This window comes from Pagrus major, chromosome 17 (genome assembly GCF_040436345.1).
Source record: "Pagrus major chromosome 17, Pma_NU_1.0".
NCBI classification, from domain to species: Eukaryota; Metazoa; Chordata; class Actinopteri; order Spariformes; family Sparidae; genus Pagrus; species Pagrus major.
This window is the reverse complement of record NC_133231.1, coordinates 20,652,052-20,664,500: the sequence shown is the minus strand read 5'-3', so window position 1 is coordinate 20,664,500 and position 12,449 is coordinate 20,652,052. Positions and strand designations below refer to the sequence as shown.

Genomic DNA, 12,449 nt, shown 5'->3' with positions numbered 1-12,449 from the left:
TTACCAGCTTACGACCAAACTTCTCAAGGAAATCCATCAAATTTCCTATCTCATATGTCTGGCATGCACCTCTAAATCTACCCATTTATTCATGAAATTCAATGCTGCAGTTCAGTGAACACATTCAAAAGTGGAGAAGAGGAAAGAGGCTGTAAAGGCTGAAAGAAAAACTGTGAACCACACAGGAGCCAAGCTCAGCTATGTGTGAAGTTACAGACCTGGCATTCTTGGAGGCGTCCGGGCGCAGTATCTTCACTGCTACCAGAAGAGGGCGACCTTTTCTCACATTGAAGGGGAACTCCAAGTTGGGTAGGTCCTGAGGGCTCTCGATTTCACACAGGTGCACCTTTCACCAGAGAAATGCAGACATTGTTAGAGCACAATCACCCTTCCACCCACGCCCACACCCACAAAACATTTTTCCAGGTCAGTCCTCACCTCTCCGAACTGGCCTTCTCCCAGTTTTTCCTTGAAGATGAGGCACTGGCGCGGCAGCTCCGGCAGCGGGCCGGCGTCGGCTCCTGGGCTCGAGGAGGCCAAGGCTGGCACGGCGTAGGTGTTGTTACCGCTGACACCCTGCAGGCTCACGATGTCTGCCTCAGCGTAATGAGGAACACTGGGAGGCAGTGGGGGGGACACGGGGGGAGACAGGGAAGGGTAAGGAGGGGAGCCGGGGTAGGGAGGAGGCTCCTCCTGAGTCGGGGGGAAACCCTTCTCCATGTCCATGTCCAAACCACAGGCTGAAGGGAGGAGACAGACAGGGTGGATGAAATGAAGATTTATGCTGGGAGAAGAACCGTGTGATTAAAAACTAATTATTTTTGCTTTAAGACAGTCTGTGAGTGAACGAATAAGATGATATCAAAAATTCAGACAAGTATTCAGACAGCTTGTTATGAAGGGATCGTCTGGATTCAGGGGAATATGATTTGATATTAAGAGAGAAGAAATCTCTGTAAACCACTTTTCAAAAACAAAACTCCATAAGGTTCTGCACAAAAAATAAAGCTTATAAAAGAAAAATGAAGCTGATACAATAAAGGACAAGATGATGAAGTTACAGAGATGGCTAAAAAGAAAACCTGAAAGCAATAAAATAGAGGACAAACAGCTAAACTTGATAAGATGGTAAAAAAGCAAACGTGTAAAAGTTTTAGCCATAAAAATGTCTTTACTATAAACTACTTATGTCTTTGCTTGTTTTGAACGAGTGCAATATAATTTATCATTGTCTGCTTGGGTTTCAAATTCAAGGTTGGGCACAACTAAAAGACCTTGGCCACACTGGGGATTGGCCTTGCACGGCCTATTCTTATTATTCCTGTCTCATTTCCTTGATGTCTACTGGATCGTGTAGCAGTCAAAGTCAGGAAAACACATAACTGACGTTGTTGTGATGGATGAGCGGACTTTTCAAGAATCTTTGTAGAACATTGCATTGTTTCACTGCTGTACTTGCTGATAAAATTCAAGGAACTCGTAAAGTTTCAATTCATCAAAAGTTGTTACAATCTAACACTCAACTTATTCATCTTTCCATGAGGTTCTGACAGCGCACATAAGTCAAAACCTTGCCGGGAGTGTGGCTTTCGAATACTAAGTTCTTATAACTTTGTTAGAATCATAATGCTGATGACTGGAAACTTTCCATTACACGTCAAGATTTTGGCTGTATTATTCGTAAAAGTATTGAGTAAAGTTTGACACCAGGCCTCTCAGTTTCCAACAAAGAACTGAACCTATATCACGTACATTACTTTAGACAACTTTTCAGCTTCAACTTATCATTCTGAAGTAAATATTGATTGCACTGTCTGCGTACAGATTGGTTCCCTATAAACCTCACTTTTACTTTGCTAATTGGCCAGCCAACCGGGACAGATTTTTCCTGCGAAAATTACAGCACAAAGGAAAGTGCATCTGTCGTGGTGGAGGCAAAGAAGGCGAAGAGGGAGAGCGATAGAAACCGAAGTAAAACAAGAGTGAACAGACGGGCCCTCACTCGATGGAGAGCGCTCCGGTGTTTGTCTGTTACCCTGTTGATATGCATTTCCTCTTACAACCAGGAATCAACTCTGCTAGAAACGAACAAAACCTGCCTACTCATTAACACAACCAAGTGTTTTACTCTGCAATAGCACTGGGATCTGAGTTTCTAGGTCAAAGCTAAGCTAAGCTCACTGTCGAACATAGAGACAATAAGACTACAGGTACCTAGATTAGGTCTGTCCAAAGGGGGGCCTGCTGCGTTATACAATTTTAAAAACAGGCTTGTATAGATAACAGAGAGACGAGGAAGGTCTCATTTATCCGCTCACATTTGGCCAATAAAAAAGTGATTAACACATGTAAATTGATACTTATTGTTTTGCAGAGCCCCTTTGAGAGAAAATTAAAATTGATGTTCATGCCGTTAATTTATTGTGAGGTAAACTGCACTTCAAATATCCCTAGTTATAAACTGTTTTCATAATCTGAGCACGGCAGCAGAGGGACACTTTGTGCAGGAAGTCAATTCAGGGATCCTCGTGCCAATTTACAGCTTAAATGATACAATAAAATAGGTGTTTTCATTTTGCCTGTGGCCCCTCATTCACTTGCAGTTTTGGCCCTCCAGGGGAAAAAGTTTGGACACCCCTGACCTCGACACAGCAGTGCTCCGAGGTAAATGCTAATATTAGAATGCTAACATCCTCACATCTGGACGTTTTGATTGTTTTGTTAACAGGTATAATGTTTATAAGATGTTAACCACCTAAGTTTATCATTTTGACATTTGCTCATTAGCAGCACTAAAGACAAAGTACATCTGTGGAAGATGAAAAATTAAAATGTTGTTAGCTTTGCAGGTATTTCATTAGAAGTCAGAGTCCAAATCACCAAAGTCCGAATCTTACTACTCTGGGCAATGATCATTTCTTTACAAAATTTCATGTCAACTCATCAAACAGTCAAAAATACTTCAGTCTAGAAGAAAAAGAGGGACCTAGAGAAAGACATTAGCATCAATAGAGCCACAGATACACAAATAGACCTGAATTTTCCAGTCTGGTAAGAAAAATTGTATAATTCCCAAATACCAAACTGTCCCTTCACACAAAGCATGAGTCATGTTGAGTGGTGAGTGAATGAGAGTGACTAATAATGTGAGTAACAGGAGGGATGATGAAGGTCAGACACATGCAAGATAGACTCATCACATCTCTGCTGTGAGAGCAGTACTACTGCCCCAACCCTGGATAGATTGGTAGTGATGGAGGGGGTTCTCCTGACTGTGTTGGCCCAGTCTGAGGTCTCTTACCCTGGGGCACATTGAGGCTCTTTTCCTGAGCCTGAGTGGTGCTGGGGACGACTCGGGGTCTCGAGCCATTTCTGTGATCTGACAGGAGCAGGTGATAGGCTGGGTTGTTTAACAGCAAGGCTGGGAGGGTACACACACATGAACACACAAACACACGCACAGGACGAGGCGGGTACACGACGAACCATGATATGGATCATACAGATGGTACAAAGTGGAACGTGACACAAAATACACACACACACACACAATAAACAACAATAAACCATTAGCATGACACACCGTTAGCATATCCATTATGGAACAAGGGAAGGAGGAGGGGTTGCAGTGACACATGGAGAACAGAACAGAGGAGCATAGCAAGAACAGGCAAAGTTAACACAACCAAACATAACAAAAATAAAACAATGGATGAAATAATGTTTCTGTTACTCATGTTATTTCAAACTCACACAGGCGCCTAGTAAAAAAGGCATGCAGACCTCCTGTGGTGAAATGCAAGTGAAGGAATGCCTCGTCTCTCTTTATTCCTCTCTTTCTCCTCCCTCTTTTCTTTTTCTTCCCTTTTCTCAGAACAATAGCTCTTTTGTGCCCCCTCTGCACTGTGCATCCTCATAGAGGCAGTCTTCCTCGCGGGGTGTTTGGTTTGATTTACTTTTGTTTGGTGTGGTGAAATACATTGTAATACCAGTGTTTTCGTGATATGCACGCCACATTGTTTCCTTCTGCTGTTTCCCCCACGGTAAATGAGTTTGAGCTTATTGGTTCAATCAACAAACTGAGGCTGCAAAGGCATGAACGCAGGCACGCAAAACTGAGCAGTCTGCAGAAACCACATGGATGTTTGCAGACATATACATTGTGTACATAGGGAACGCTGCATTGTTCACATTTTCCACTGAATCCATGCCATTGTTTGTGGTTGACCATAGATCAATCCCTGTCATCATCTATTTAGCATGTAGCATGTTTTTCTCCATCTTAGCGTGCTGTATGTCACACTATTCATGTTCTTTGTCACGCTACGAAGCTGAATACGATTTGTTTTTGGACTGAAATGCTCAGCTACAACAGAAACCACTGATCCTATCACATATATATATATATAAAGGCAAACTGTGTGCTCATATACGCTTGTTGATAAATTACCTGTGCTGTCTCTGTGATCCCGTGGCCGTAGCAGAGCACTGGGCTCCTGGTACTCTCCTTCTGCCTCTCTGTCATGGTCGCGGTCATCGGGGAAGGTGTGGATGCGCTGGTAGCGGCTAGAGTAGCTGTGTGTGTTGTTGATGACCACGTTGTCCGAGGGGACTGACAGGTGAACCCGCAGCTCATCACTGGACAGACTACCCTGGGCCTGGGAGAGCAGAGGACTCATTTGTAGGTAATAAAGCTCAGTTTGTAGTTTATTTGGTACATCTAGCCAATACTAATGCAGTCTAGTACAATGTTCCTGCAACAAATCCACCATCATGAAGATGAAAGTGTTCAGTTTTTGTTGGAACTGTTTTAGAGAGATGTTGATTCAATGTTTATCTAATATAATTGGGCTTTTTTGTGGCTTAGTTATGGATGGGACAGCTGAAGATATGACAGGAAAAACAGATAGGGACTCAACTTTTGTACATGGGGCGCAAGTTAATCGAACAAAAAAATAAAGGTATAAAATGCTAAAATGGGTCGTGAAGTATATGTGTGGGAAACACTGCTATACATTTAATAAGTTACATGTATTAGGAGACAGTCTAGGTTTAAGGTGCCCTGTAGGCAACTCATTCCCCTTTCTGACCAAAATGAACCAAGTACCGGTTCTGGGCTGGTGCCCATGCTGGTTCAAAGTTGGTTCACCCCCAAATCTTTTAAGAACCGGCAAAAAAATACACGAAAATCTCACTTTCTACAATATGGGACCTTTAAAAAATTGACATTATGTCCCACATGAAGGTAGAATTGGTTGCAGGACCGATGTGTTTGACTGCTTTACCTTTATCTTGCTGTTTCTTAAAAAACTGGCAGATAAGTATAAGTGCATCGTTTGAATCCCTAAAGCAGATGGTGGAAACTGCCTCTAATCTTTGAACAATTAGAAGTAAATGTAAAAGATCCCCACAACACATCCAGATGGAGATACAGTGGTATGCTGCCAAAGGACAGGCAGGCTGAGAGGCAGTTGTTATATCAGCCTGCTATCAATCATTTAAACTTGGTTCAGAGGGACAGCTTAGCCCACACAAGAAAACATTTTCTCACTTAGGGTCATTCTGTAGAAAGTAGTTGGCATTGTTCCTGGAAAAGTAAGTGAATAGATCAGGAGTTTCCAAAGGCTTTAAGCAACACGAACGTGATGTAATTTACCTCAATTGTACCAGGGTGGTAACAGACATCAAGGAGAGACAGATGTTTCAGAGGTTTGGCTTATAAAACCAAGACTGCATGGGCGAACTGACCCTTTACGCCTGCTGATGTGAACATGAGAAACCTGCAGGTTAAGTCCGGTGTTAAGTATTTTACTATCTTGACTTGATTATGAATTGATTTGCACTATTTAAAAATGTCAGAAAAAGGATGGAAAAAGTTGACCAGTGTTTCCAAAAGCTCAAGAGGATGTCCTTGAATATCTTGCTCTGTTTACCACTCAAAGAGGAGGCAAGAAACATGAAAATATTGACAACCTTCATTGCCTCAAGCACTTACAAAATGCTGCAGCTCAGCTCTTAACTGGTTCCAAAAAACCACATAACTCCCATTTTAGCTTCTTTACGTTTGGTACCCGTGTGTTTTAGAATTGATTTCAAAACCCTTTCATCACTTTTAAAGCCCTGTCTGGATTGGCACGTCCTCACATCTTCGAGCTGCTCTCCCCTTACGGCCAAACGCGCTGCCTGAGATCATCAGGAGAAACTCTTTTATCTGCTGAATTGATGCCCCATTTTAAATCACTCCTCAAAACACATATGTATGAAGCTGCTGTAACCACTGATTTTGATTCCTTTGTTCTATCCAGGTTTTACGTTTTTTTGTGTCCCTATGTTATATATTCTGTTGTCTTGATATTTATATTTGCCACTGTAATACTTGCGTTTCCCTGTGACTCTTTCATTGTTTGCTATAAACATGCTATATAACATATATAAATAAATAAAGTTATGATTATTAAACAAATCAATTACTCGATTAATCTTGAAGCTCTCTTGCACATATGAATGGCTGCTTTTAAATGAAACTCAGTCATTACATGTGGCATTCACTTTCCACTCACCTTGCCCAGAATCTTTTTCCAGTACTGCCTCCACAGGATGACAGCTATCACGGCCAGCAGCAGGAGGATGATGCCCACCAGGCAGCCAATCAGAATAGCTGTATTGCTGCTATCATCTTTGGCTACAGGAAGCCCCGCCCTTGGAGTGTTAGCAGCAAATTCTGGATCTAGATGAGGACAATACAGGAGGAAATATCAGGTGTCTGTATGCGTGATTGTCTGAAACCTGCTGTTACATTTGTGGATGTGATGTGCATATATCCACCACCGTCCGTTTCTCTGTGTGTTTGTGTGCTTGCATGAGTTAATGCACTGTTCAGTCAGAGTGCATTAGCTCTTTCAGCGCAGTCACGCACTAGCTGGGGTCACACACCAACTTAGTTTCATCAGGCTTACTAAACATCTGATGGGGATTGTCTGTTTGAGTATGCATCCAGTATGCCCACTCATACCACAGGGCTTCTCAGAGAACAGAATGTGAACACTGTCTTGCTTCTCAACAGCTTTGTAGTTGACTATTAATCTGCACCATCCAGTTATTTTTTTCCTCCTTTGAAGGTCAAATGTGGCATGTTATTTAAATGAGGGATGAAACTAGACGAACTTCCCCAGTAATGTAAAGTCTGCTCATAAAAAAAACCCTCTTAAAACCACTTTAAAGGAATACGCGACGGCTTGGAACAAAGAGCTCCTTTAAAAAAACAGGCACACACACCATATATGATGCTTTTATGTGTATACACCATATACACCTGCAAACGCACACTGTCACACACACGTTCACCAGCCAAAGATTTACACACCACATTGTCACAACAGAAAACAAGCCCCCCCCCCACTCCCTTGTCAGTTCAACACCATGCGGGTAATAAATAAACCCAAACAAAGCCGTTCAACCACAGCCAGTAACAAGGACAAAGCAGCATACACGCCACAGAAAACCATTTCCAGCTTTTTAAAAGGCCTGTTATTGTTTAACTGGGTAGAGCGGAGCCAGTTCCCCCGAAAAAACATGCAGTTTGTGAGACCGCAGGAAGCCAAGTTGTTATTGTACATAAATATAACGTACTATAGCTCTGTTAGTGTTTTTCCTACAGCTGTATATCCTCAAACCCAGGGGACAGAGCCCAGTGCCAAAGCCTGCCCCTTTAATCCCTCCTCCATTATTCTCCATACCCTCTACCGAGCGCTGGGACAGTTTTAAGATGCTGGAGGAGGGCCAGAGCGGATGGAGCTAGCTCCCGTCCCTCGCTTTATCTCTCTATCTGTCTATTCTTTATTTTCTTTCACTCGCTCACCTGACAGCGTCCAGTTACCAGTGGTGTCCGTCATGAAGGAGGTGGTGGTGATGGGGGGTTCTGGAGGAGCGAGGGATGGACAAAGGAGGAATGTGTGAGAAGAGAGGAAGACTCAGAAGAGGGTGATGAAGAGAGAGGAAATCACGGCTAGCAGGATTCTGGATCATTTGGCTTTTCATCCATCAAACGCCCAAAATTTCACACCTTCACAACTTTTTGAAAGCCACCCATACTGTAAATAAACTGAAGATGTGAGTTTTAATTTTGAAGGTATCAGCCATAGGGATGTCTGCGTTCACACAAATATAATGGAACTGGATGGCACCCGGCTTGTGGTGCTCAAAAAAGTACATTTGAAAAACTCAACAGCAGTGTCTATTTTCAGAAATCATACTAAATATAATCCACAGACCTTGTCGAGAGGAGTTTCATGAAGGAACTATTCACACCCACCAACTGTATCACCGTGCAGAAGGAAGTGTGGACGAGAGGCTAGCCAACTAAGCTAGCTAATGTTACAGCTCAGCTGAGGAGGACACCATTAGCGTTCACATCCCCCACTGTCACAAGCATGAGCCTCTTGTCCATGAGTAGTAGGGGTGTCACGATTCTCCAAATCAAGGACGAGATTTGACTTTTGATTTAAAACATTTTTACGTTTTTCATAAATGACCTATGGTACAAACTGTCAGACTGTCACGACTAGATGCACGTTTCCTTCCTTCTGCTTGTTGATATGTTTGAAGCTGAAGTAAAATAGTTCCCTGATGAAACTGCTAATGAGAAGGTCTGAGGATTATCTGGAGTAACTGGGTCATGATTTCTAGAAAGAGACAAGTTTTTCAAATGTATTATTTTGGCGCTTTGAGTACCCTGAGCCGAGTGCCATCTAGTGCCATTATGTTCAAGAGAAGGCAGACATCTCTACGGCCGATAACTCATAAACTCGACAACTCACACCAAAACAATCTATATGGATAAAATGGCACTACAGGAAAGTGGAAAACTTGTACTTTAATTTTGGGGTGAACTGTCCCTTTAAGAATAATAAATAAAAAAAATAACCTTTAATGTTAAGCCAGATTTCTCCTGCCTTTAAAGTGAAATGAAATCCTTAAGATAAGAGGTGACTGAGGTTCAGCAAATTTTGGCTCAAATCCAAAGGATTTCAGCTCTCGTGATAAAGAGGGAGGCTCTTTAGACGTGGGCCTCCTTTGGCACTGCCTGCCTTCAGCTCTCCCTGTGACACATCGCTTAGACACACTGCCGACACGCTCACGCTCATCACAACTGGAGAGAGAGAAACGAGCGCAGCGACAGGAGGTGATGAGAGCGAGATCAGGGGAATCGGAGAGAGCAGTAAGGAGGGGTAGATGAAGTGGCATGGTGGGTGACGAAAAGAGACGAACAGAGGAAGAATGGTTGGTGGAAAGAAAGATTCAAGAAGATGTGAGGGGGAAGAGGAGGAGGATAAAGACGAAGAGGAGCTACTGGAGGACTCACCAGAAGGGCCGGGGGTGGAGTTGGAGGAGCTGTGGCTCGAAGTGGGAGTGGAGGAGATGTCGTAAATCGGAGGAAGAGTGGTATTGGTGTCAGGAATCCCGGGACGATTAGGACCCAATGAATCAGTGTCTGTGACGTCCTCCTCATATGGCTCTGGATGAGGAGATAAGGAGAAAGAGAGGAAGGGAGGATTTAATGAAAATGACTCAAGTTTTATACGTTATACGAGTCTTTCGTATGGCACAACACACCATCTGGTGTCCTCAGCTGCTGGGAAAACAGTGGTTGTGGTTACAGCTGGATGTGTTTCTAGACAAACATTCATCTCAGGAGATTTTGTTAATTATGTTGTTTTTGACAGGGAGCTGAGCCATTCCTTGATTATGTATTGACAAAGTGTTACCTTATTGGCCAGTTAAAGATATAATCTGTAACATTTCTGCATTAAAATGTATCAGATGATACGTCAGAGAGCGAGGAAGGAAGTCGGCGAACGTGACTTAATGTAAAGTGAAAAAAACTTTATCACATGAACCCATTTCTGAACATTTCTGAACAGAAAGATTTCCATCTGCAATGATGCTTGTTTAACAAAACAACAACAGCTCCCATGATCCCACGCTTCTTCATGACGTCTACTTATTTTGTTTTCATTGTTTTCATCTCCTGCAGCAGAAATTACACCCTCCAACTAACCATCTATATTTAGTTTAAAACTTGCCAACATCTCTGTGTTGTGGTGTGTTTAACAGTATCGTCAGCTGCTGGATAGCTCACTAACAGTTTGTCACCCATGTTGACAGATGAGTCAATGCAATTGTCACTAAAGATCATCCACCCTTCTGTCGCCAGAGGACCAAAAACAAGAACATTAGGCTGAAATATTTGGTAGTTTGGTCGTGTCGGCTCCAGTATCCAGACTGCCGGTGCCAGAACCTCGAAGCAGACCAGTTTGGTGCAACAGTCTGGCGCGAGTCCAGCCACTGGAAACGCCAGACCACAGCTGGGTCAAGTAATTCTAGCTACCTGGGTAGGATGTGATTACGGAGCACTTTTTGCTGATTCTTATCACGCCACAGCTGACAGTGTTTCTGATTAGAGAGGACAGTTTAATTAGTCACAGCAAGCTCAGCTGGAGAGCAGCAGGGGCACCTCTATCTGACTTCCAATCAGATAGGCATAAATCCTATCATCACAGAAGATATCGAAACCACCTTTTCTATTTGTGATTTATGATTCTGATAAACTTTAAAATAAATAAGGAGGGTATAAAGAATAACTGATACAGCATCTACTTTCACGGTAGGCCATTTATTTATGAAATGCCATGTTCAACCTTTCACTAATTGAGGTAGAAAGTACACCTTCTAATGTTTGAGCACAACAGCATGAATTTTCTGTTGACTTCCTGCCAGGAAAGGGACAAGGTCCCAGACTTTAAAAAATACCGATACCTTAAATCAATTGAAAGCACACATCAAGGACGAAAACTTCATTCTGAATGTCTGTTGCCTAAAGTCTGAAAAATAATCTAGCTCATTAGATTTCAGAGGGCTACTTCATTTGACTTTTACTTTGAGCATTCAAAGTTTAAAGGTCACGGTGTTTTCTTGTACAATGAAATACTTCCTCTGCCTTCCACTCTAAATGCTGATTTTTAAAAAATGAAAAAGATATGAAAGTTAGAAATATAAGAAAGTAAGGGATTATGAACGATGAGGTGTCCATTATCAGGAATTAATGGACGATGTGGAGGCCAGCGCATCGGACAGTTTCCTCCGCAATGGGCATTATTCCATTTGTACCGTGCTCACTTGCCAAAGACAAAACATTTACAACAATTATCTGTCCCATGGGGTCCACTGGAAGGGGCGTGACTTCAAAAGTTAATTGACACCCTCCAGCCAATCAGGAGTTGAGTATTCACCCAGACCATTATAAGAAATAATAATATACACAAAGAACTCGAAGAAGAATGCTGGTTGGATTTTCAGCCACAGTACAACAATCTTTTTCAGGTATCTCTTGTCCCGTTGCTGCTGTCTATATTTAGCTATTGTTTGGGCAAAGCTAGATCTGTGCTGTACCTCCAGGACAGTGCCAAACATAGTTGCCAGGATTTGTGTGACGCAAGTGCAAAGCCTCTATGGAAGAAATACTGCCTGTCAGAAACACATACTTTAACTCACATAGGGGAAATAAATGATGACTGCAATTCTTTCCTACCAGAGAGGAAAGATATCTCGCTGATGAGCAGCCAGCGGTCAGCGAAGTAGAATTTGCAGCGGAGGATCTGAGCCGGCCGGCCGCCCAGTGGGAGGGAGATGGGTCGTGAGGAGGGGTCCTTCAGATCCTCGAGAGGCACGGGCAGAGTGAGAGGGGAGGACCAGGGCTGGAGGATGCCAGGTTTAAAAAGACACTCCACCTTGTTGAATACCCGCACTCCCTGAGTGTGGCGGTTGTTACTGTGCACCTGGAGAAGGAGACAAGGAGGAAGAGATGCAAGACAATCCTTTGACCATGCACGGATTTGAATTAGCTCAACTTTCATGCAAACATTCAAAAACTAAATTAGGGCCGTAATCATTAATTATTCATGGGGAGACAGGAGGAGATTCAATTAACACACAAAATTAATGACACATTCTCATCATGTTCGGCCGTAATTGCTTTGGCACGACTTGAAGCTGAGTGGGACTACAAATGAACAAAATTAGAACACTGGGAGGGAAAAGAAAAGAGCGTGTATGAAAGAAGGAAGATGGAGGAGAGCGGAAGATATATCGTCCCTGTTTTTACAAGCATGGAAAGGCCAAAGAGAGAAGAATCCATAAAAGCTGATCTAATATATGAGGCGGCGTTGTGGCTGGAAGGCGGCAGAGGAGGCTTGAGGTGAAGAGAGACAGAGAGGGAAGATGGAGGGCGTTTAAATGAGAGAACGAGAGGTCAGACTTATAGATCTGAGAGATAGAAAATTAAGGAGGAGATTTTTCTCTCTGAGAGAGAAGGGCTGCTCTGACAGGTTAGCTATTAACCTCACACTTACTGCAAGGCCAGCCACTCTAACCTAATCCACATGTTAATGCGC

At 42.9% G+C, this 12,449-nt stretch overlaps 1 protein-coding gene across 4 annotated transcripts in view; it reads right to left on the bottom strand.

Moving 5' to 3' along the window:
• Positions 1-12,449, bottom strand: part of ddr1 (discoidin domain receptor tyrosine kinase 1) — a 48,412-nt gene that overhangs the window by 5,282 nt on the left and 30,681 nt on the right. For 2 of the 4 annotated variants that reach the window (XM_073485914.1, XM_073485917.1), the window contains 8 exons: positions 11,588-11,834; positions 9,362-9,514; positions 7,859-7,918; positions 6,561-6,727; positions 4,451-4,658; positions 3,302-3,421; positions 439-740; positions 219-346 (listed from right to left, as the gene is read on the bottom strand). In XM_073485914.1, coding sequence (XP_073342015.1) covers positions 219-346; positions 439-740; positions 3,302-3,421; positions 4,451-4,658; positions 6,561-6,727; positions 7,859-7,918; positions 9,362-9,514; positions 11,588-11,834 — 1,385 coding nt within the window. The remainder of the gene's footprint in view (positions 1-218; positions 347-438; positions 741-3,301; positions 3,422-4,450; positions 4,659-6,560; positions 6,728-7,858; positions 7,919-9,361; positions 9,515-11,587; positions 11,835-12,449) is intronic. The other 2 variants (XM_073485915.1, XM_073485916.1) reach the window with 2 other exon arrangements.